Source organism: Pithys albifrons, chromosome 3 (assembly GCF_047495875.1).
Source record: "Pithys albifrons albifrons isolate INPA30051 chromosome 3, PitAlb_v1, whole genome shotgun sequence".
Lineage (NCBI taxonomy): Eukaryota > Metazoa > Chordata > Aves > Passeriformes > Thamnophilidae > Pithys > Pithys albifrons.
In genome coordinates this window covers 77060432-77084804 of record NC_092460.1, presented here as the reverse complement: position 1 = coordinate 77084804, position 24373 = coordinate 77060432, and the positions used below count along the sequence as shown (strand labels likewise).

General features: G+C 39.9%; 1 protein-coding gene across 2 annotated transcripts in view; it reads right to left on the bottom strand.

The window, feature by feature from the left end:
• Positions 1–24373, bottom strand: part of ST7 (suppression of tumorigenicity 7) — a 152965-nt gene that overhangs the window by 51026 nt on the left and 77566 nt on the right. For both annotated transcript variants that reach the window (XM_071552455.1, XM_071552456.1), the window contains exons 2-7: positions 17097–17179; positions 7603–7762; positions 3372–3426; positions 2685–2800; positions 1711–1786; positions 69–223 (exon numbers count right to left, since the gene is read on the bottom strand). In XM_071552455.1, coding sequence (XP_071408556.1) covers positions 69–223; positions 1711–1786; positions 2685–2800; positions 3372–3426; positions 7603–7762; positions 17097–17179 — 645 coding nt within the window. The remainder of the gene's footprint in view (positions 1–68; positions 224–1710; positions 1787–2684; positions 2801–3371; positions 3427–7602; positions 7763–17096; positions 17180–24373) is intronic.

Genomic DNA, 24373 nt, shown 5'->3' with positions numbered 1-24373 from the left:
CAAACCCCAAAGATCTCCCTGGAACTTCTCTTCCTTTAGAAATGGCTATTCCCTCCTAAGAAACTTACTGTGTTGGGCTTCATACTGGGCACCGTGGTGCTGTAACTGCTGACTGCGCCTGTAACAGCCCTCTCCAGCCTTCAGAGCTTGCTTGAACAGCTTCTCTGCTTCTACAATTGTTGTTGCTTCCTCTTCAGCTAAGAGAATATAGGCAGTAGCACACCTGTAAAAATATCAGAGGAAAAACAGTCAGAAATGTGCATGAAGTAAAACTTATACTAAGACATGCAGACTAGCAAGGATGTACTGAGTACAGAGGCAAGCAAATTTTGTCCATGTACCTTTCTGATGAACTATTCTGATGAATACACATTCTGTCAACTAGGCTGTGAGTCTCACTTTTAGGTATCACTCACCCCTTGAGTAAACCTACTGACAACTGTCTCAGCACTGGTGAGGCCACATGTGGGTGTGCTGTGTTCAGTTCTGGGCTCCCACAGTACAGGAAGGACAGGGACATACTGCAAAGAGTCCAATGAAGTGCCATGAACATGATTAGGGACTAGGGCATCTCACATATGAGAAAAGGCTCAGAGAGCTGAAACTGTTCAGTCTGGAGAAGAGAGGGCTTTGGGGGGAGATCTGTCAATTTGTCAATACCTGCAGTGAGGGGGGGAAGAGGACAGAGTCAGGCTCTTTTCAGTGGTACCTGGTGACAGGACCAGAGGTAATGGGCACAAAATGAAACATAGGAGGTTCCCCTGAATACCAGAAACACCTTTTTTCCTGTAAAGATGACCCAACACTAACATAAGTTGTCCATGGCAGTTGTGAAGTCCCCCTCCTTGGAGATGTTCAAACACCTGCTGGACATGGCCCTGTGTAATGCACTGGCCCTGTCTGAATGGGAGGGTTGGATAATGACCTCCAGAGATCACTGCCAACCTCAACCATTCAGTAATTCTGTGACATGTGAGTAGAACAGGATATGCTTATAGCTCACTTCTGCTTTTTATGCTACATTCTCTCAGTTAAATCACTATACAAGAAGAAACAATTCTTCCTCTTCTGATGAAACATGATAGGCAATCTGTTAAGCACCAGTTTAGGGAATTCTAGAATGCAGTAATCTCTGTCATCAGCCTAAGGGGTTCTTTCCACTTTATGCACTTTAGCAACATTTATACAGTTTGCCATACAAGTAAAACATCCCAGAACTACCTTTTGTTTACTGTGCGATCTCAAAATACTACACTTCTCATTGAGAAAATTAGTAATGGACTCAAAGACCAAAAATCCCAGGGAACTACATCATATTCTCTCATACTATGAAATGTGTATTTCAGAAGGTGTTTATGAGTCCCTTTTGTCTTGCTTCTGTTCATGATGATTGAGAAATTCAAAAGGAAACTCTCTGTGCCATAAATAAACATTTCATATGCTTATTAGGAGACAACTCAACACTTTTTTTATGCTGTTTCAATGCCCACCAACATCAATGGGAAGACTCCCAGTGTCATCACTGCCCTAAGGATCTTCTGGGTAGCTAGGACAACACGCAGCTGTGCTTTGTTCCATCTATTGTAGGCCTTCCTGTGACAGGCCTGTAATCATGGTAAAAAATTACTGTAGCAACCGCCCTTCCTTAAACTATCATTGAATGCATATTTTAAAAGACAGGAAAGAAATGTTAATGTTGTTGTCACTCACTCATTCAATTCCAAAGCTTCATGTGCTGCAGAAATTCGGGCTTGAGGGTTTCTCTCTCTCCAGGCTTTTTGCATTACTATTCAATAAACAAAGGAGAAGAGGGGCATATCAGTAATTACAGCATTAACAAGGAGAATCTACTGCACTATAACAACAGCCTGACTCACTACAGAGCATTTCATAGAGCTTAGTAATCATTCAAAAAGATAATGGATATGAGTTTTTGTCCCAAATACTCAGCTTTTTTTTTCTTTTAATTTAATGAAACTTTTTTCCAGGAGAAAATCCAGCTAAGAAATCACTCTATCTGCACTGCCAAGGATAGACAATGGAGCACCCAACTGTCAGCATCTTCCCTGTCTTAAGAGACAAAGAAGATTGATCTCTTCAGAGGCAAATTCTGATGATCAAAATCATTGCTGTACATTTTTAGTAAAAACAAAGTCTGCATGTGGACTTAACAGTAAAGGCTTAAAACAACTAAAGCTGCTTATACAAATTCAGTTGTAAACTGCTGTTCCCATTTTTCTCAGAGCTTTCAACTACATCAGGGGATGAAACACAGGACTCAAATTTTACAACAGCTCTCTCTCTTCTGTCAGCTTAGACTAAATGAGACCTGGATAAAGTAACTCAATGTACTACACTGCAGCTGGAGGCAAATTAAGCTGTACATGTTTGAAGTCACTGCAAGAAAGAAGAAAAACCCAAGCCTTTACACTTGCAAATGGTACCTTGAATGCCACCAGAAAATCGCAGAAAAACACAGCAATGTAAACTAGATAGTTTATATATACAGACACTTGTTCAGGTCTAGAAGGCTATAAATTCAACAGTGATGGCTTTCCAGGCATGATCAAACTTTCACCTTTCCTTATTTAGCTGAAAGAACAGATATATGACTGCATTTTTCTTATATCAGTTTAAAATGCTCATTAAGGTATTAGCAGAAAGTTGTTCACAAGGTCTCTTACTAGCATCTGCAGGTCGTAAATGATCTGTGTCACATGTAAAGAATGTCTGATGGTCCTGTGCCGAAAGATTCATATCATAGTAAGTCAAAGGTTCTCTCCCTGTTACCCATGTATACCTGCAAACATGCCAAAAAGGAGACATTTTGGTTAAGGAGGTCAGACTTGGCAAAAGAAATCCAGAAAAGAATCCTAGACGTAGAGACAGGCAAAGCCAACTAAGTTCACTCAGCCAATCTCCTACTCAATATACATCCCATTTCACTGTACTGTGATGGAGCAACAGTAGTAGAACCTAAGCTAATGAGGATGTTGAAAAGTATACACTGGAAATCGGTAACACATGTATTTAAATATCAGGACTACATGAAAACTACACCTAATTAATTGGGTTGTTTGCTACAACCAATTTGAACAGAATTGCTGTATTAACAGCACCAGGAACACTATACTAGGTTTTTCCATGTTTTTTTAAGGTCACAAAAAATTGCAGAAATAACAAGTGCATCAGCATGAATTTAAATTCCTTTTCATTCAGAAACATTTTACGAATTACAGAAAAATCTGGCATGAGCCCATGTATCCACAGTTGGTTTTGTTTTTCCATCTCTGAGTTAGATTAATGGAAAAGTACAGTTAAGCTCCTTAACCCAATACTGTGCCTGAAACCTGTAACACCATAGCACTTACCGATTATATTCAGCTCCTCTGAACAGATTTAAAGGATTTCGCCAGACTTTGCATTCTGTAAGAAACAGAAACACACAATAAGTAATCTCTCCCAAATAACAATGGTACTTGAAGTTTATCAAAAACATCAGTTACCATATAATGAGCCTTATCAAATTACTTATTTTGTACAGGTGCAAATGAAAAAAAAACCACCACAACATTGAGATGCAGATAACCAGATTGTTCTTCCTTTCTTAAACAATAATTTAATTATAAATTAGTGTCAACCAATGCAGTTATTCCAGACAAATAACCACTAATAAAGCCCCAAATGCCAGAAGAAAAGATAATATTGATTAGTGCCAGGACTCACATGTAGCATAATGCAGAAGTGAAGAGGGATCACACTGGGTTATTGCACTGAAAAACAGCAATTAACTCAGTCCCTACAGACTTGTTATTTCTACAGAAAAACACCACTGTCCAGTTAATGCTGTAAATCACTGAGAATCTCAGCTAGTGCTGCCAAATTTAATTCCTCCTTAGCTTGTGAAGGAAAAATCCATGGAAACATCTGCTGTTCTTACTTAAGTTATAAGCAGATGCTAAAGTTGAATGGCAGAGAAAAGTTCGCTGGTTTGGGAACATTAAAAGCATTTTATAAATTTCCCTCAGGGGGGGAAATTGTGAATTCTTCTGACTACAATAAGTAACAGATATGAAAATCCACAAGAATGTAATTTAAAGCAGAATTTTAAAAATATAATCAATTTCTATAGCTTTTGAAATGGTGAGGTCTCAATTCTGGCTTTTCCTTTAATTTAACACCAGATTTAGTCTCTTAATTTCAACAATGACCATTCACTCCAGGGAAGGTGAGACCAAAATAAAACACAGTACTTCCACAAAGACTCACTGAGAGGCAGCATGTCATTCCACCACAGATCTGCTACTGCATGACACCTCACATGGTGCTCTGCAAAATCTCATCAGTAGCCCTGGCCCTCCAGCATTTCACCAGTTACTTTCCACTAACAAAAGTCAACCAGCACATTTTTCCCTCTGAAATTTTCTGACATCATTTCGAAAGAGATCAAAACAACAGGTTTCTGCTAGAATATTCAGTCAGAAGGTATCTTTATGGTGAGTATATGCCTGTTCCCTTTATGTGTGTTCCATTAAAGAACAAGACGGAAATAAGGAACGACAACTCAAGCCCTTCTCTTTTCTCATGGCCATAGCTCCCACTTCTGAGCATGAGGCTCCGGTGGCATGGACAGAAAGCATTTTATACAAACTATTTGCATTAAGATAAGGATACCTTCAGTGACACAAAAACTAGTCAAGTGGCACAGGAGGTGGGCCCTCAGTTTGCTTGCCTACAGCAACCATAAAGTGCACAAAACAGACACAAGAATGAGCAGATCTTGGGGAAGAGTGAGCACTTTGGTTATACATTTGCATTTTTCAAGTAGGCACTTCAGCAGTCAGCTAATATTAGAAAGTTCCACTGGGTACTCAGCAGAAGTGCTTGATTGACATTCAGATGCTCTGCTGTGCAGGGTATGGTTGCTTGACAAACTTCAACGTGACAGTTTTTTCATAATATGACTTTCAAACCATTGAATATATTAAATCAAAATCAGACTTCTCAGTTCCAAAGTAAAAATTCAATGGCTTGGTTTATTCTGTTTGCAACCAAGATGAAGTAACAACTATTTGATTGTAGTGACACCATTTCTTTTTGTTCATTTTATTTAAAATCAAGTGGTTATGCTTTATCTCAAGTATGCAGTATTTTGGCACTGTAGCAGGGAAAGGTTGAACTGGGGAACAAAAATGGGAGGTGAAGAAGGACTTTTATTACCCCCTCCATGTCCTGAGTGTGTTTTGGTATCTGCCTGGCTAGCTAAACATGGTGTGCTCTTGTTCCCTTCATCTTAGTATCTGCCAACACCCACCCTGATCTCAGTACAACAGTTTTCTGACCTTTCTAAACAACAAAGGTATCTACTGCAACACTCTACCACAGTCAAATATCTGGTGATCCAAGAGAAAAAGCCATCTTCACAATGTTGGATAGTGAAAGAAATATCCCAGTGTTAACGCATGTTAAACTGAAAAGGTTGCCTATTCTATTACGTTACTAACTAATAATATAACTTTGTCCTTATTTTAACCTTTCAGATACTTGTAAAATGATCATGTTTTGAGCACTGATATCTTTCTGAAGGCATGAATAACAGGCTGTCCATACAGACACATTTTCCAGACACACCAAGAGTCCCAAATTAGCACCAGTGCACTGAAAGCAAATACACTTCTTGGCTATTTATTTATGAGAAAAGCCAAGATGCTTGGGTGAACTTCATTAGTCTCAATACTGTGCCTTCTGCTTTAAAATGATGGGAGTTATTTCAGAGCTGTTGAAGTGTGACTGAACACATTGATGAGTGCACACAGGTGCTTCCAAGCCATGCCATGCTTTCTGCCAGTTCACCCAATCTAATATCCTGGACCTTGCAATGCTGCTATTCACAGCCTCTCCTCAGATGAAAATGACAACAGCTGAATTTGCTGTGATATATGGAGCCTTCCCAAAGAAGAGGTACCCTGTAGAGAACAAGGTTTTTTGAGGCTACCAATTTCATTTAATATGTGAGTTCAAAGCCAATTTTTGTTTGCTTGTCTTCGTATGGGCACTGAAGAGCAAAAATAAAATCTTCCAGGTACAGAAATCTGTACCTCAGCTGCTGAACAATGTGTCCTCCATAAGTGATTTTTTTATTTTCATTGATTTTTCCTCACTTGTTAATTCTAACATGTTTTATAAGCCTGAAGAGGAAATAAATTTAATAAAATTTTAATTGATTCTAGGGGCACATCCCTAATAAAAGCTGAATCAATTTCCAGTATTAGGATTATGGCCTGTATACCAAGCTAGGGTTTGATTTTATAGATGAGGAACACAAGCGAAGATGCTCCTGCCCTGACTTTAACAGTGAGTATCTCCAACTCAAGGCAGAAGCAATGGCATTTTGTCATCTTCATCACTCATGGGCTAATTTTTCAATTCATTCTCCCCAGGTTGCTGAGTCACCCAAACAGGAAGACAAATACCCCTAGGACTCCTTCAGTCCATAAAGATCAGTGCTTGGAGGGCTGATTTGTTTTAGGCAGGCTGACCTGTCTCTGCAGTGAAGCATCCCTCAGGCAACTTGGCACCAGATTCAAAGAGCCTCAGGCTTGAATGTCCTAGGGTCAGACACCTTCACTCCTTGCACTGAAAGTCATAGGAGCTGTGAATGACTCATAAAAATTGAGTCCCACATATCTGAACTCATGCCTCCTAACCCAGAGGCCACTTTTAAAAACCTGACTATGTTAGGACTTGCCTATAGTCACAAATCTAATCGGTAGCATAGTCAGAAACAGAACAAGCCCTTAAGCTATTAAAAGTCACTGTACTTCCACACTTACTAAAGTGAAATCCAAATTTTGTTTACATACTACTTACATTATCTAAAAAATAAAGTAATGCAAAACCAGATGGGCCTTCCTAACACCTTTGTCTGATTATTTTTTACAACTTTGTTATTACTCAGACTATTTCAATACAAATACTACCTGCCTCTAGAATCAAAGAAATGGTCAGGTTGGAAGGGACCACAGTGGGTCATCTCACCCAACCTCCCTGCTCAAGCAGGGCAATCCTACAGTACATGGCACAGGATTGCATCCAGATGGTTTTGGAGTATCTTCAGTGATATCTTCACAAGCTCTCTGGGCAATCTGTTCCAGTGCTCAGTCACCTGGACAGTAAAGTTCCTTCTCCTATTCAGATGGAGCTTCCTGTCCATCAGTTTCTGCCTGCTGCCTCTTGTACTGCTGCTTAGCATCGCTGAGAAGAGCCTGGCTCCACCCTTTTGGCACCCTCCCTTCAGATATTTATAGATATTAATAGGGTCCCCTCTGGGTTGTCTCTTCTCGAGCTGAACAGGCCAGACTCCCTCAGTTTTTCCTCCTAAGAGATGTGCCAGTCCCTTAATCATTTTTGTGGCCCTCCGCTGAACAAATGATACTGAAGACAAGGGCACGTGCAACAGGCAGGGCTTTCACAACAAGGGGGAAATAAATGCATCAGCCACACTACGCACAGCATGAACTCGGAGAGATACAATTAGCAATTAACGAAGCAGCTTTGCCTTTTCTTTGACAAGGGAACAAGTTCAGAGTACGTGCCGCTCACCGGAGACGCTCTGCCGGTTCGAATCCGCGTCGGCGCCGGCGGCGCTGGCGGCGCTGGGCGCGCTGGTGTCCACGCCGCCCAGCAGGGGGCGCAGGTGGCTCACCGACACCTGCTCGATGAAGGAGGTGCCGTACTTGCGGAAGTACCACCATTCGAAGATCTGCAACACACACACCGCGTCAGTCCCGCCGTGCTCCGCATCCTGCTTCCCGCCGCATCCCGCGTCCCCCCGCATCTCGCTGCCCTCCGCATCCCGCTGCCCCCCGCATCCCGCCGCGCTCCGCATCCCACTGCCCCCCGCATTCGCTGCCCCCCGCATCCCGCTTCCTCCGCATCCCGCTTCCTCCGCATCCCGCTGCCCACCGCATCCCGCTGCCCCCCGCATTCCGCTTCCCGCCGAATCCCGCTGCCCTCCGCATCCCGCTGCCCGCCGCATCCCGCTGCCCCCCGCATCCCGCTGCCCCCCGCATTCCGCTTCCCGCCGAATCCCGCTGCCCTCCGCATCCCGCTTCCCGCCGCAGCCCTGGCAGTCAAGGGGCTGCTTCAGCCACCCCGCGGGGCTGCGCCCCCTCCCCGCGCATCACGAGGGAGGCACCTATCCGCGTCGTCACCCCTGCCTGACTGTCGGCGTACATCCGTACATCCATCTCTCTCTATCTCTTTCTCTCTCTCTTTCTCTCTCTCTCTTTCTCTCTCTCTCTCTCTCTCTCTCTCTCTCTCTCTCTCTCTCTCTCTCTCTTCTTATGCCAAAGAACCTTATGCCAAGCTACCAACGTTTTTTTGTTTAAGGCCTTTAAAATTCTTAGGACCCTCTCTTTAAATTGACTTCTGGAAAAACATCCAGCCAAACAAAACAAACACCTCCATCCTGCCTGACATCAGCCATGCCATGAGATGGTGCAGTCAGGAGTGAACCCGCCTGTCTCTCCCCACCTCCTTCTGCAGTTCAGGGAACGTGAGGAAAAGCAGGTTTGCTTGTTTTCCCAATAAATGCTTCCAAAGGAATCCACTGAGTTTAAAAAAATGTTAAAAATGCCAAACAAACTCCAGGAAGCTGAATACTTTTAGGATTTTTTTTCCCCCCAAGTTGAACTGTGTTTTATTTTGTTTGGCTGACTTGGGCTGATCTAGAATTCATTTTATTTTCAGGCTTTTGGTTCAGCTAGCAGATCAGGAAAAAATATTATTATTTACAGAGCTCTACTTGGGAAATTACAGCCTAAAAGATCTCCTCATAATTGAAATTACAGATATATATATATATATATATATATATATATATATATATGTATATATAAATATATATATGTGTGTGTGTGTGTGGTATTTTCACAAAAAATATTATTCAGTAATAATACACATATTTCAGGAAACCACATAAACCTGGAAATGGAGACTATTTCATATAAATATGAAAAAGGTTTAGACTGTAAAAATTGTAAAGGAACACACACTTCTAATGAATAGGCAAGCTGGCCTTGAGTCATCACCCAAACATCTACATACCAACTGAAACAAAAGTAAATCTAAGGAGTTTTGAGAAATTTGGCAGTATTTTGAAATATTGATTGCACTAGAAATTGTGAATGAACAATCTTTCTATATTACTCAGTGTCTCTACGTGTTATGCCAATACTGAAAGCTTTGACAACATCTCTTAAATTCTTATTAATTCTTACTACAACCAGGTACAATCAGCAACAAGGAAAAGGATTGTGTTCAGATCTTGGACACCATCAGCTTGCTGTTGGGCAGGTTCTGGTGGGCCAGCCAAGGGCCAGCAGGCTCTGGAAGGCCTCTTAGGGGTCTGCCTGCTGCAGAGAGGTTCAGGCTGGGCTCCACACTCTCCCTCGCACAATATTTTTTAAGTTCTTTAGGTACTTGAATTGATTTCTGTTTCCATGGGATTGTCTGTAAACAAGATATACTTGTTCCCCCACTCCTTTAAAGTATTCTATAGGGGAAAACAGAAGATAAATTTTCTGGCATAGAAAGAAAATGTTCCCCTCCAAAGGATACTTCAATTCGTTCTGCACTGCAACTTCCCCTAACTTCAGATGTGTTCTTGAAGCATCTAGAGGATTCATATGCAGGAAGGGGACCCTCGCTGCACAGGAACAGAGTGGGAATGAAGCCAGTAGCCACTTGAGATGAGTTTACACAAGACTGTGCAGCAGCCCTGGAGATCACTCAGTCCCACTCAAAATTGAATGGCTTTTCTAGGAGACATCAGTAAGAAAGAATGGAGCAGTCTGATGAGGAGAAAATAGAAGGACCATACCAACACATAAAGGCCACAAGCACTTGGGAAGATGAACAGAACATACACCCAGATCTTTGTGAACTCTGTCCCACACAAACCAGTGAAAGCACAAACAACCTGGACAGCTCCTCCTTACACAGGCTCTGGGGTGTGTTTGTCACTGTTCTTGTTCCATTGGCATGTGCTTGCAGGAGCACCCAGGTGGGAATGCCAGGTGCCAAGGACAGAATGCTGATGCAGTGTCACTGAACAACTGCTCCATACTGCTGATATGCTTCCACTGGCATGCACCACTGCCTCTGAATGCTCAAGATGGCACAGGAGAGTCAGCTTGGGTTTAGCTGTTCTCATGCTCTTAGGCACACCACACTTTCTAAAGGGTTTTAAATTTAAATCTTACTATCCAAGAGAGCATCATAAGGGTGTTCCTGACCTTAAGAGATAGGCTGTGCCATAAGATACTGTCACAGATCTGCTGTGAATATCTATTTCTCTTCTGCCTTTGAAAACTTTGAAACTTGAACAAATCCAAGCCAAAAAAGCCACAGTTCCACCTGCCAAAGGCCTCAGAGGGAGTGGGTGTTAGGAATTAAAGATTATAGTCTTGCACTGGGGCAAGGGACACTTAGTAAGACTGTCGCTGTAATGTAAGTCAAGTACAGCTGCCAGACTGGCCATGCAAAACTCAGATAGACCATACTGAACAGGCTTTGTACTTTCTCAAATTAAAAAATCAGCTTTTAGATGGAAAGTCAGTAAAACCCAGATAGGGAATGAGCAGCACAAAAGTATAGTTGAGCCCACTTGCCCTGCACAAATGTATACCAGCTGGAAAGCCATCACACTGAATTTCATGAAACTGAGGGGACAATCACAAAGAATGTGTACATATACACATGGTCACTGCTACAAGTCAGCTGAGTACTTGCTCAAAAATGTGACATAGCTGTAAGTCTGTCTCCCCAGACTTAAAAATACATTAATTACTTTTAAAAATGGCATTAAAGATCATAAATTGTTTAAGGCAGTTTTGAAAAATATTTGCTGAGTGACTCTGATGCCAGGAAACATCAGACAGATCTCAATGCAGTCTTTTAAAAATAAAAGCCATAAATCATCATCGTAAGTCTTTGCTTGGAGTGATTTGTTCAGCATGTATGAGGAGGTAATCTGCAATCTGGAACTTAAATCAAAACAATAGATTCTCTTAGCAGAATTTTTGCACCTTTCTTAGACAGTGTCAGCTGTTTTGAAACCTGATTTCTATAAATCGAATTTGACTTCTAACTCCATCCTCTAATTTGAAAGCAATGTGAAGTCAGCAATCTTGACAGTTCAGATGATGAGGGATCATCTGGCAGAATAATAGCTGACTATAAGGATTAATTACCATTGACAGAGATCTGAGATAGAGAGGAAATTAGTTAGAAAGATCATTTCTGCACCACTTCTGAAAAAAGATGACCTCATTTTTTGTCATATACATACAGTGCGAGGGGAGCTCATCTTCAGAGATTTCCCCTTCACAGCAATAGCAAACTTATTGGGGCTTTCTCTAGTTGCTGTCTGGGCTTTCAAATTGGTACAGCATCAAACACCTCCAAACCCTCAAGGGATTTTTGCAACCATTATGTTCATAAAGCCCAAGTTAAAACCATGTTCTGAACATTTCCAGTTTCATGTGTTTAGAAATGCAAATGAGAATTTTTATTTTTTAATCTGGAATTGGTATTGCTTAATGCAAAAGTATTTTATTTTGGAAATATTATCTTTTTAATGCATTTCAGAAACTTGCTTTGGACTTTTATTGCTTTTGCTTCTCTGTGCAATTACAATCATCTTCTTTCTTATCTCTGCTCTCACATACAAACAGTCTCAGATAATTTTATTTATCTCTGTAGCAACAAATCTATTCTACATCACTTGGTTATCTGATCTTCTCACTGGGTTTTTCAGAACAGATATTCCATCATAAATGCATCAGTTCACAAGGGATGTTTTTGATGGTGGTTCTCACTGAACCAGAGTGATGTCTGTCAGTAATGTGAATTATGCTTTTCTGTTTATCATACCAGAGACAGGCCTCCTTTCTTAGAGTGAACTCTATCTGTCATCCTCTCGTAGTGTATGTGTATGGAGTTTTCATCAGAAGAAGGATTTTGTTTGCCAACAACTTCCGTAGCTCAGATTTCTTTTTCAGCCCTGTAATGCATCTTCCAGGTCTCCCGGGAGCAAGATTTGGAGTACTCTTTTAATAGCAGAGATGATAACAACCAATCTAATGGATTTAAATGAAACTTATTCCCTGGAGGAACTGCAAAATGATAGCAGAACTTGATTCCATGGTTAAGCTTATTTTATAAATACAATGGGACCACAGCACAGGTTTGGCTGGCTCAAGTCATCCATGCTGTTTGCTGGTACACTACCTGACCTGTATCAGCTCTCCCAGGCAATGACTGCACATGTTCTAGGGGTATTGCAGCCTAGGGGATGGCTGTTTCCAGTAGACGGCATGGAAAAGATCATCCTGTTTTGGGGGGCAAGTGTGTTTGTTCATATGAATGTGACTATATAATGCTACTTGCCTTCTGACAAAGAAAGCCCCTGGTCTGTTTTATTTAGCTGTTAGGGGTAGCCAGTGACTCTAGTCCAGCCCAGGCTGGATCTAGAAATCAGTATGCCTCTGACCATGCTCAGTGTCCTCAATGACAGTCTTGAAGGATATGCAGCCCCATTCCCTATGGATGAAATACACCCATTCAGCATCCTCTTAGACTCTGCTCCTGGTTACTGAACGCCCACCTTATCTGAAAGAGTCAGCAGCAGAAGATACATGCATTGCTATCAAGCAGCTTATTCAAAGTAAATAGCTATTTACTTAATCTACTTCGAGAAATACAGAAATGGGAAAGCAAATAATATATTGCCTGGACTAAGTATAGTACTTCTTTCAACACCGTGTAGACTCCAGCTAGTCACAATACCCTTCTCCTTTTTGTGGAGTAGGTTATAGCCTGCCTTCCGACATATCTTTCCTCTCTCCTTCCATCTGCTCCTTGGCAAGAGTTTCCAGTTTCTTAGGAACACCCTATGACAATTCTGTCCATCCTGACCTGAGAGCCTTCTCTGTGCAGAGCAGAAACTTTGAACAATTACCATGTATTGCTTCTCAGCCATGAAAGACTGACTACTGTCAGACTTTCATAGAGTCTGTCACAGCACCCAGAACTCAGTCTCCTTTCTGCCCCTCTGCAGATCACACAAAGATAATGAAACAAGGAGAACAATTAATATCTACACAAAATAAGACAAGTCCTTCTGTGTTACCCATGCCCTCTGTCAGACTTCCTGTAGTAATACCCTTGGCTACAAAAGACTGAGACCCTCACATACTGTGTACATACTCGGGTAGAGGCAGACAGCCCAGGTGCTCAGTGCTAGGCAGTGTGTAGACTCAGAACTTATGCTCTGCTTCTCTAGACTGGCTTTCTAATTCTTTTATCTGAAGAACCTGGTATTTGTTCATTGCAGAATGTTTCTCATTGTGTAGCAGAAGAACTGTCTTATTAACTGTCCCAAGCTCTGAAGTAGAATAACAAGGCATTCTTGATGGAGATTCAAGTCTGAGGTTCATTTCTACCTGTGCTTTGTTAGAACTGAGACTCCATTAGTTTGCAGTGCAAGTGCCACCCACGCTTACTGACCAACTTCCACTCTGGTGATAATTGTATGTTAAATATGTGGCTTTATTTAGAAATCTCAGTGGCATTTACAGAGTTCCAGTTCACAGCATTTACTGGACATCAGCTGTGTCTCATGACAGCTTTATTATCCTACCTGTGGAAAACCTCGGCCTTCCAGACACTGAATACAATGCAGCTCATTGTATTCTGAGACAGAACACTGTATTTTACTGGATTAAAAGTAACTGTGGTGGAACCAAGTTTCCAGTACAGCATTTCTAATGCAACTTTGGACTAAACCTTTTTCCTATTTTTAATGCCTACAGTAGTAGGAATGAAGTGAATATATGTGAAATTGTTAAACTATGTGCTGTAGTCAAGTAATTAGGGAAAATGCTTGAGATAGAAAAATATTTCCTGTATGTTTCTGAGCTATAAGAAAAAGGTCTGCAATCCTTGCTTCAATTAAATCACACTGCCTACAGCAAGGCCAGAATTTTACCTAAAGAGACAAAATAAGATGGGAATGTAGTGTTTTGCAAAGGAGTCATGTAGCATGCAATTGCCCAAAGCTGAATGTTGCAGTCATTGTTTCATGAACCAAACGTGAGTTAGGAAAAGCAATCACTTTCCCATCAGTTATCATACTTATGAAGTGATGGAATTTTCCATCATTTCATAACCTGCAGTGCTGTGATTTCTCCTTCTGATTAGGAATTGCAGCCAACTGATAATGGAAAAAAGTCTGCCAGCCCATATGTTGGAAAATTCCAAGAAATATTAGTATATCTAGTCTAAAAATTACCCCAGTGATGTAAATGTGACAAGAGAATTTCTATTTTATAGAAGAGTTTCACATAATACCATTAGCAGAACTAAGGATCCTTTGGAACCGAGGATGCTGTGTAGTGTGACATAAGTGTGTGGCAATGCAGGGAATTCATGTTACCAGGCCACTGGGAAACAGTAAGGTTGAGAAATAATTAATCTGAAGCACCACTGGGCTCGAGACAGGTTAGCACTCCCTCATTAGAACTTAATCAGCTGTCTTTTCTGATGTGTGCTATGTTCAACTGGCAGTTTTTTCTTTCCAAGACCATGTCTACTTAGTTGCTTTTCCATGATCAAGTTTACAGACAACATATTTCCCTCAGCACAGACATTGGTCCCTACAGCCTGGGGTTCCTGGTTGCGACCCATCTGACCTACACACCTTTTTCACACTTAGGATGGTGAACAGCAGATAACAACTGATAGCAGTAGTGAAGATAAACAAAAAAGACTTTCAGTTTCTTTCAGTCTCTGCCTCCATTCACACACTGTTCCTTCAAATTGTTCATAATGGACTTTCTTATGCAACACCAAGTGATTTCTTTTGATAAAGGCTCACTCAGTGTGATCGCTGCTTGAAAGGTTTCTATTGATGCCCTTTTGCACCTTCTTCATATCACTGTCTCAAATACTCCTTGCCACTTTCTTCTTGTACTTTCCATCCAAGTACAGCACTTAGAAATTTCGTGCTCACAAGTCATCTATTTAGCTCAGTCCTCAGAAGTTGCTTTCATGACTACAGTATAAAATGTTCCTAAATTTGCAATCATGCTATACACAGAATGTAGCTCCAGATAAATTTGTTGCCAGGGTTTTATTCCTTTTTGATTCTGTAAGGTAATTCAATAGGGTCTTTGTCTCACCACCTCCTCCTGCTGTCTTTGCTCTCTAGCAACAAATAAGGAACTGTGCCTGTGAAACCCATGTTATTTCTCTCATTCCTTCTCATCTTGGTGGTGGGACCCAGCACTTTCTTCTTTTTGAGTGACAGTACTGAATGTAGCATTCAGTACTTTCCCCCAAGGCATTTGAGTGAGTTGTGCTGAACTGAATCCAAGTCTTACAGGTCTGGCTCCTGCTCATATTCTGAGTTCTGTTGGTCTCTCTGGAGTTCTGTCCTGTGCTTTGGGGCTCAATACATACAAGAATGACGAATGCCCAAGATGCAGACATTAGGTAATTGCCTTCTGCTATGAGGAAACCCAGAGCAAGGCACAGCAGCAGTGCACCTGATGCTTTAGACCTGGAATCATCTAAGTGATGAGAGTCTCACAGGCATTAAGTAGTCAAGGATGCTGTTTGTTTGTCTACATCAGCTACAGGCCATGTGGAAGCGAGAGGTGCAGATTTCCCACACAAAACTGGTAATGTTTAGTTAGGATCCTAGTTGCTTTCAGGTTTCTCTGAGATCAGTAGATCTGAGGTGATGTGAACCAGCCCCTAGCCATGTCTCTCTCTTTTCTCTTTTCACTTATCTCTACAGTAACGTTTATATGGTCTCACTGAACCCCCAATTTCATGCCTAATTTGGTATGGTGAGGGAGGGCCTGCAGCTTGTATCCAGCAGATTTTAAAAGTGTACAACTTGTTTTCAGACAAAAGACCTAAGACTAATTGAACAAAAAAGACTAAAACAAAGACAACCTTTCCTTGAAGTGGAAAGGGAGGGACTGATCTCCCTGATCCAGAGACAGGTCACTGTGGGAATGGTTCAAAGCTGTGACAGGAGAGGATCAGACTGGACATTAGGAAGAATTTCTTTATGAGAAGGTGGTCAAACACTGCAACAGGCTTCCCAGAGAGGTGGTGGATGCCTCAAGACTGTCAGTGTGTAAGAGGCATTTGCAGAATGCCCTCAATAACATGCTTTAACTTTTGGTCAGCGATCAGGCAGCTGGACTAGATCATCATTCTATTCTGTTCTGTTCCATGCTGTGCTGTCCTATACTATTCATTTGCATAAGTAATAAGCCAACTCTCTGCAGTGAGGAAACAAGAACAGCCCAGTATAAGCATAATAGCCTATGTACACTATGTGCATTCTTAGATTTTTTTATTTCAATTTGTTCCTGTGAATACATTTAATAAAATTCAGTGCAAATACTCCTGCTTTGCACTGTGATGGTATTATGATTCACTCCATTGCATCAATTTGCACAAAGAAGCCCTCAGGGATTACATATGGGAGGAAGGCATTTTAAATTGTGTAAAAATATTCTACAGACATTTAAGCAAATAGGCAGATATGCACTGGGAAAGATTCTAAGAAGTGAAGATCTGAAATAACTACCCTTGGAATCTTCATACCAGAACTGATGTTTCTCTAAGTCCTGCTGCAACTTTCTGAAAGAACTACATTAAGCTGACATAGTTGGTACCTCTCCTTCTATTCCTTTTACTGGCCTTTTTCATTTCTGTAGTAATTGTAGAGGGAAGCACTTCATGTGCAAACACTTGTTATGAATTATTATGGGGTCATTAGTGGGTCTTCAAGATTTTTTCTTCTTCAAAAACACAGTATTGAAATATTTTCTCTCTCCTTTTTTTTTTTGTTCCCACAGAAAAATTAGTACAAATAAAGCCAAATTTTATGTGCTGCAGAAGTGTAAGTTTAAGGGAAAAAAAGGACACCTATTAATTTGCATAAAGCCCCAAATACCTTTCTGCATAGCAAAAGCAAATCATAAAGTGATATTAATACATCTAGTACTTACCAAAATAAGTCCTGAGATTAATGAGGATGTGCCTGTCAGGGCAACATAGAACTTGGGGGTTAATGTGTTCAAAAACATACTCACTGAAAAAGAAAAGAGAGGAAATCATGAGTACAAGAGCAGGTTCTACACATCTCCCTTCCTCCTCCCAATTGCTTTCCAACATCAGGTAAATTATTATCTTAACTCTGATAAAAAAGACAGTTAAAATAACATCGTGTTCCATCTGCCCAACATGCAATACAGCAGAACATTAGACATGCAAAATTTTGTTTTCACAACAAAGTCAATCATGTCATCAGAAATCAGCTGAACACAAGTTTGTGGCTTTGCTTGCACAGTCAGCACCCCACTGACTCTGAGCTTAGGATTCCCCATGATATATGAGAAGGCATGTTATTATATGCCTTTGCTACTCCACTGCAGTTAGAAATCTTAGAGGTCTATCTCAATGTCCTTCATTCAACACTGTCTCAGCATCCTGAAGATCTTGGTGAAGTTTTTTACTGTTTTTACTTCTCATTACTTTGGTTCCTAACTTATAAAGTAGAAGATAATAGCATTTTCCTAACTCATTCTACTACACTAAAATTGGTGAACCACTCAGTGTGACAACAGCAAACAGATGACTAGAAAAAGATCTAAATGGCTTTCTGTTAATAATGGCTGAAAATGAAGAGAGCTGTCCAGATTATCTAAAATCTAGGGCAGAAGTGAAGTCAGATAAACTGCAAGAAATCACAGTTACATCTGTATGGGCTTCTGGAAACACAAAGGGCTTTTCTAATCATATCCAATCTTAGAAGCTGCTGAGAAAATGACCAGGTAGACATGCTCAGCTCCCACAGAAAATCTCTATTACCTTAAGGGAATAAAATGTTTTTCTAGGTTTTGGATCACTCTACAGAAGCTACTAGAGAAAACTGGAGTTCTTCCACTAAATTCTAGATGTTTAGAGAAAATTCTAAACTTCCCATAACTTCTATCTTCTGCTAATGAAAACATTCCATATTGAATGACATGAAGGGTTAGAATATGTGTTCTGTAAAAAACCTACTGGTCTTATCCTTAACCAGTGCCAAACTATTTCTTGTACATATATACTTTTATGTATATACATCCATCTATATCTGTGTATGTACACATGTCCAGGATTGAAGAGGGAGCTGACAATTGTTAGCAGGTAAATTTAAAAGGCTTGCAGCAGACTACAAAATGGTTATTAAAATTTTTTATAAAAGACTTGGATACATAGGTAGGTGGGAGGCCCACAGTTCATTCTGTTACACTTAGAAGTGACATCTACAGAAATTAAATAATATCGAGACAAAAAATGAGGAGAAGACAACAATAGCAGGATACAAATCCTCAAACATCGTTTTCCATGACCAGTAAAACAGAAAATTGTTTTCCAGAAATGCAACACTAAAAGAAATTGAAGACCTGCAATTCAGCTGCTTTGTTTGGGTTTTGTCTGCTTATTTTCTTTTTTTTTTCTTGAAAAAGCCATAAATTGTTAAAATGGAACTGTCCTTTTCTACTCCACTGGAATGGCATTAAATAAAGTAACTGGTGATGTTAGTTTCATTGTACATTTTCTTTCACAAACGAGTATGTCAGATTCTCAGCTGATGAAAATCAGCATAACATCCTCAATGTTGCTGTGTGCAACACAACTACACTGGCTCAATCCTTCCTTCCTTCTTTCCTTCCTTCCCTGCTTCCTTCCTTCTTTTCTTTCTTCCTTTCTTTCCTTCCTTCCTCTCCTTCCTTTCTTCTTTTTATGTCTAATACAAGCTGACCTAAAAATAGTAGTCCCTGCTTTCTCCAGCCCCAGCCCCTGTTAAGAAGGAAGAGGAATGGAGAGACTGAAATAGCTTTGGCTTCTACCAACTACCACAAGTCCTTTAGAAGAAACATTCCTCATCCTGGAATGCAACCATAAGCCAGAGAAATACTCAGACCGGGGAAATTTCAGACTGCCAGCAAAAGTACTTCCTCTCCTTAGGTCAGGATATTTCTGAGAGAGAATATGCTGTGATGTCATATAGATGCCCATATCCCACCTTGTTACACAGTGCTGCTGCAGTGCCAACACTAACAAGAAAAGCCAGGCAGCAGGAGACTTTACAGAGGAGCTTTCTCTTCTACTATAGCTTCACATATCATGGAATGCAGGAATTTTTCATATTAAACTGGAAAACTTTTCTCATTACCCTGGAGGTAATTTGATTTCCAAATCTGTGAGCCATCTAAGTCTCCTGTGAAGATTCCACATGAGCATAGTTATTGAATAAAGATATAGTCTATTTGCTTTAAATATTATTACTGACTGCCATCCATAAAATTCTCTTTGGGAAATGCATCCCTATTTGGAAGAGCCCTCTCAACAAATTAGCTCTATGGAGCTCATCAGTGGTGCAGAATGAATGAGGCTCAGCGAAAATGCTGTTAGCTTTTCTCTGTCACCACTGATTTACAAGCAACATATACTGGTCTACAGACAAGCCCTCAGATGTGAATGGAGATTGGATTTTATTTATCTGTCATTTCCACCAGCGTTACTGCTTTCTTCTTTGCTTGCACATACACTGGTGCTCCTTTATCCTCTTTACTAAAGGCTGCTGAAATTCTTCACTTTGACAGCTTAGTCACAGAAAACTGACAAGGTGAACAGATACAAAGCTGGATGATTTTAGATTATACGGGTCAGACTCCCAGCTAACTGGAATAACTCAGTAGATTTGATAGAAGGACATGCAACTACCAGAGCTGTTTATCTGGACTGTATCTCTCTAGTCCTTTTGCCATTCTTTTTCTCACTCATTAAATATAGGAATCTTCTATTTCATTATGAAAATTATTATCTTCAGACAATTATTAACTACCCCCCCCCCAATCCCTTTGTCTCCATAAATATTATTAACAATATCAAACATTTTCTAATGAGAACTATTTCTCCAAACAGTAAACTAAGCATCTGTGGTCAGACTATTTTTATTCTGAAATCTATGAGAATTCAGTCACTGTTTTAGTGGAAACTAAATCAAGGCCTAGTTCTCATAGTAATTAATCCCTAAAGTAAAAATCAATACACTTTTGTGTTATGCAATATATATATCATTATCCAAAATGGAGTATTCCTTTACAGTCAGCATTTTGACACTGAAGAAATCACTACCATATCAAATGTCTCCATTCTGTAGCAGAATCAGGGTTCCTTCAGTGTGCTGCAGTAAACTAGAGTCATTAGATAATGCTTATTGTCCATCTGCCTAAATTTGGATAGCAGTATTTTTCTTCTCTACTTCCACTTGATGAAATACCAGGATTGAGGAGCAGAGAGAGACTTCTGAAAAATGAGAACTGAGGATAATAGTGGTGACTGCCGAATAAAGAAGTCAAGTAGAATCACCAGCAAAAGGTGGTACTGTATGTCCTTTCTTCTGAATGCACATCATGCCAGTGTATGACTAATTATTTCTGTCCACAAAAGGAAGATGATACACCTATTCAGCTTGGAATAGCATCTCTTCTCTGTAACTTGGTAGGAATTAAAAGGGCAAGTAATGAGCAAGCACCTAGAGAGAGAAAATTGCTTGATGTTCTCACAGTGCCAACTCATTTGAAATTACTGTCAAATCCCAATTATTTTCACAGGTTTTTGACAGTGAATGATCTATTTTAGGTGTGTTAGTTCAGCTTGTTTTGTTTTTTTTTTAAAGAAAACCAGGATGACCTATAAATTCCATTCAAACAAGTCAAGAACAAGAGCCTCCTGGCCTTACAAACACCCATCCCTCTCTTTCTTCCCTTCTCTTTATTGTTCTCATTTTACTCATACTTGAGTCATCTAGAATAATGCACTATTTACATTTCCAGAAGTGCCTAGGGTAAGTTGGTAAATTATTCCATCCTATTGTATAATATCTAGAGAAGGACTGTTATTGCACTGCTAACTGTGCATGCTCACAGAGACAAATTTAGATGCTGTTCACTTCACAGCAGACAAGCTAAAAAAGCACACAAGTAATATCTAACATTTCCAGTTGAGACTAATCAAAAGAGGTGATTGAAATGTTCTTGAAAGCTGATGCCATTTCATTCCTCTTATATATGTTATTCATTGCCAATACTTGTGAGTCATTCTGAACATGGGATTAAACAAGAAAGGAAAATGCAGATATTTTTCAAGTAACAAAATCTTCAAAATCCTGTAAAAACTATCACTCAAAGTGATAAAATGCAATGTTAATGTAAATTTCTTCAGAGTCTTGAGGCATACAGATTTCAAGCATGTGAGGAACCACAGGAGGGAAATACTGAGGATAAACGGCTCAAAGTATCGTTGTTCTGCTGTATCCTTAATTACAGTAGAATGTCACTAGGGGAGGGAGCACTGCAAACTACCTCCTATTCCCACATGTAGATCTACTAAAATGACAATCTCATTACCTACTGCTGAATGTGAGGCAATATAAGTGCACAGTAAGGTACAAATAAAAAATTAATAGCAATGTTACATAAATCATGTACACAAACAGATCAAGCAAAGACATAACTGCATCATTTATGGCACCTCTAAGAGGAAAAATAATATCCTGAATAGAGTGCTACCTGAAAATACAGGTAAAATTATATATATATATCTCAATCATGTTGTATAAATAAAACTATTTATATAAATATATAAATAACATATAAATAACATAAAATAAAAACAAACAAATAAATAAAAAGATGCACTACAGGCCCAGAATTAAAGATCAAACATAAATAATGTAAATAAACTGAAATACACATGAAAGCACAGCTCTTTCTATGCCAATATCTCTGCACTCCAAAGTGAGACAAAGTTTCTGGGTACAGTAGTTACCTTTGTAAGAACAAACTGCCCTTAAAACCTATAAAAACTTATAGTCACAGAGCCTTTCTAGTGCATTAACAGTCCTTAAGTCATCATGACTATAGTATCTGTGTCACTAAGAAGTTCTGCGGCACTTTCTACCCCTACCCTCTGTAATATTTGCTTGGTATGCAGACCAATGCAAATTCTTTTAACACCAGTGCCAAGAGCCCCAAATCCTCTAGACAGGTGACAAGCTAAGAAACCTATCGTAGGAGATCTCTGACACGGCAATTCAACTTCTTTTGATGGCAACCATCCATTCAAGCTGCTGTTCAAACATGGTACAGAAGATACGGCAGTGACTGGCTCATTAAGCCTCAGCTTAGATTAATGAAGGTCCCCAATCCAAAGTTGTCTCAGCAATGAAGAACTCTTCAACCAAAGTGTCAGCAAAGAGTGCAAAATAAAGTTCAATAAACTTCTCTTAATAAATGTATAAACTTTCCCTGAGTACAAAGTGCTGCATACTCTTGACTTTAATAGAACTGTTTGTACATAACTTTTCCAAACTCTCAACTCCTCCCTCATAAGAATGTTAACAATATACTTTTGGGAAAACAGGCGAGGGTTGGGCTGAATTACTCATTATATACTATGACGGTCTCCAGCTCAATATAAATACAAACCCCACCAGATTTAAAGCTAGCGTAGAGTATTGCTCAGAAAAACAAAACACCTTTTACCAATTGCCAGGGTTTTCCCTGGGAAGCTACCAAGATTTTTTTTTTACTTCTTTAGACTTCTTAAAGAAATTCCCAAAGAAGAAGTCAGCATTCAAAAAAGCTGCAGAGAGATTTCCCACTTGTTGCAGATTCTATGCAACTTTCTTCTGTAAGACCTTTCGTCTAGATCTGTTTGCAAAATTTGAAACAATTTTGCACTCGTAAACAAACACGTGGCCATTCAGGCAGAAACAGCCAGTGTCTTGTGCTATGCACAAGGACATCCAGATGCCCACTCACCTTGTTCAGCCACCTAATCCTGTTCTAAAGGCATGAGTCTGAATGAGGGTCACATTCAGATGCCTGGAGCCTGCCCTAATGGCCAGCAGTCTGTTGCTCTCAGAGTCTGCTGGATCAAAGTCCAGGTGAGGGAAAAGGGTGATGTGCCAGAAACCACCTATTGCTTAAGGTAAATAATAAACTCTTTTAAACCACATAGTTGTGCATAATCAAAGTTCTGCCCTTACAAATATTTCAAATTAGTGAAATCAAGCTTTCTGCACCAAAGATCACCACACTCTCTCTTCCATGTTTCCACATCTTTAATGCAGGTTTTCCCTTTCAACAAATAGCACAGTAAAAGGGGAGAGTGAATAGCGATAGTCTGTTCTGAAGAAAAATTGGGTATGATGGGAGAGGCTTTCAGCCACAAAGCACAGAACAGAAGGCAGTAAATACAGTACCAGTTCCATGTCAAAAACATTCAAGTTTATTTACTTGTAACTGAAAAATAAAGACATTTGAAGATGACCGATAATATTCTCTCCACTTTGTGACCTAGTGGCTCACAGAATTCCAGCACACAAAAATGAAACAAATCTTAGCAAATTCAGCCCATCTTTTCCCAAACAACCCAGTCTGAGGATTGCAACCAAATTCAATTTAATAATTCTCGCCATCATGCTAATGCATTAAATATCTGAAGGCCAAAGTGGCAACAATCATCTGTGCTGGCCTGATTTTCAACACCAAGTCTATATTCATATTATGACGTTCAAAAGTTACTGGATCCATCAAAATTCTGTCAAAACTCAGTACTAGCAGGAATTAATCTGTGAATGTCCTGGAGCTTTTGGGACTTAAGACAAATATGCTGTGCCTTCAGAGTGCATTAAGCATTCAGCCTGTTAGACATTTAGATTGCTGAGAATAGCATATAGGGAAATACAACTGGTAAGAGACAAGAACCATCACAGGGCAGAAAGGTGCATCAAGGAAACCAGATCTGTAAGAAAAAAACAGATTAGAGACAGACTAGTAAAATACAGAGGTGAGTTAAAAGAAAATTAAAAAATGGAATGGCAATAAAAATTAGCATGTGTAGAAAGAAGAAGAGACAAGAATGGCAAAAGTAAAAAAGACACAAGAAATGACACATGCAGCATGAATGTAAATAATGGCTATTTTTACTTCAGCAAAAGATGGTTTGCATTTCAGAAGTACCTTTTCACTAGCAGAAATAAGACTTCCAACATTAACAGATTTAGTCATTTAGGAAGAGATACTGGCCACAAGTTATTCATTTGTATCAAAATACACACCCCAAAGCCATCTCTCACAAACCAAAGCCCTTAACAAAAGATGCTACTAAAGACTGCCATTCCCAGCTATATTTTCCCAGAATGTCCTGCTAAGGTCAGTTGCTA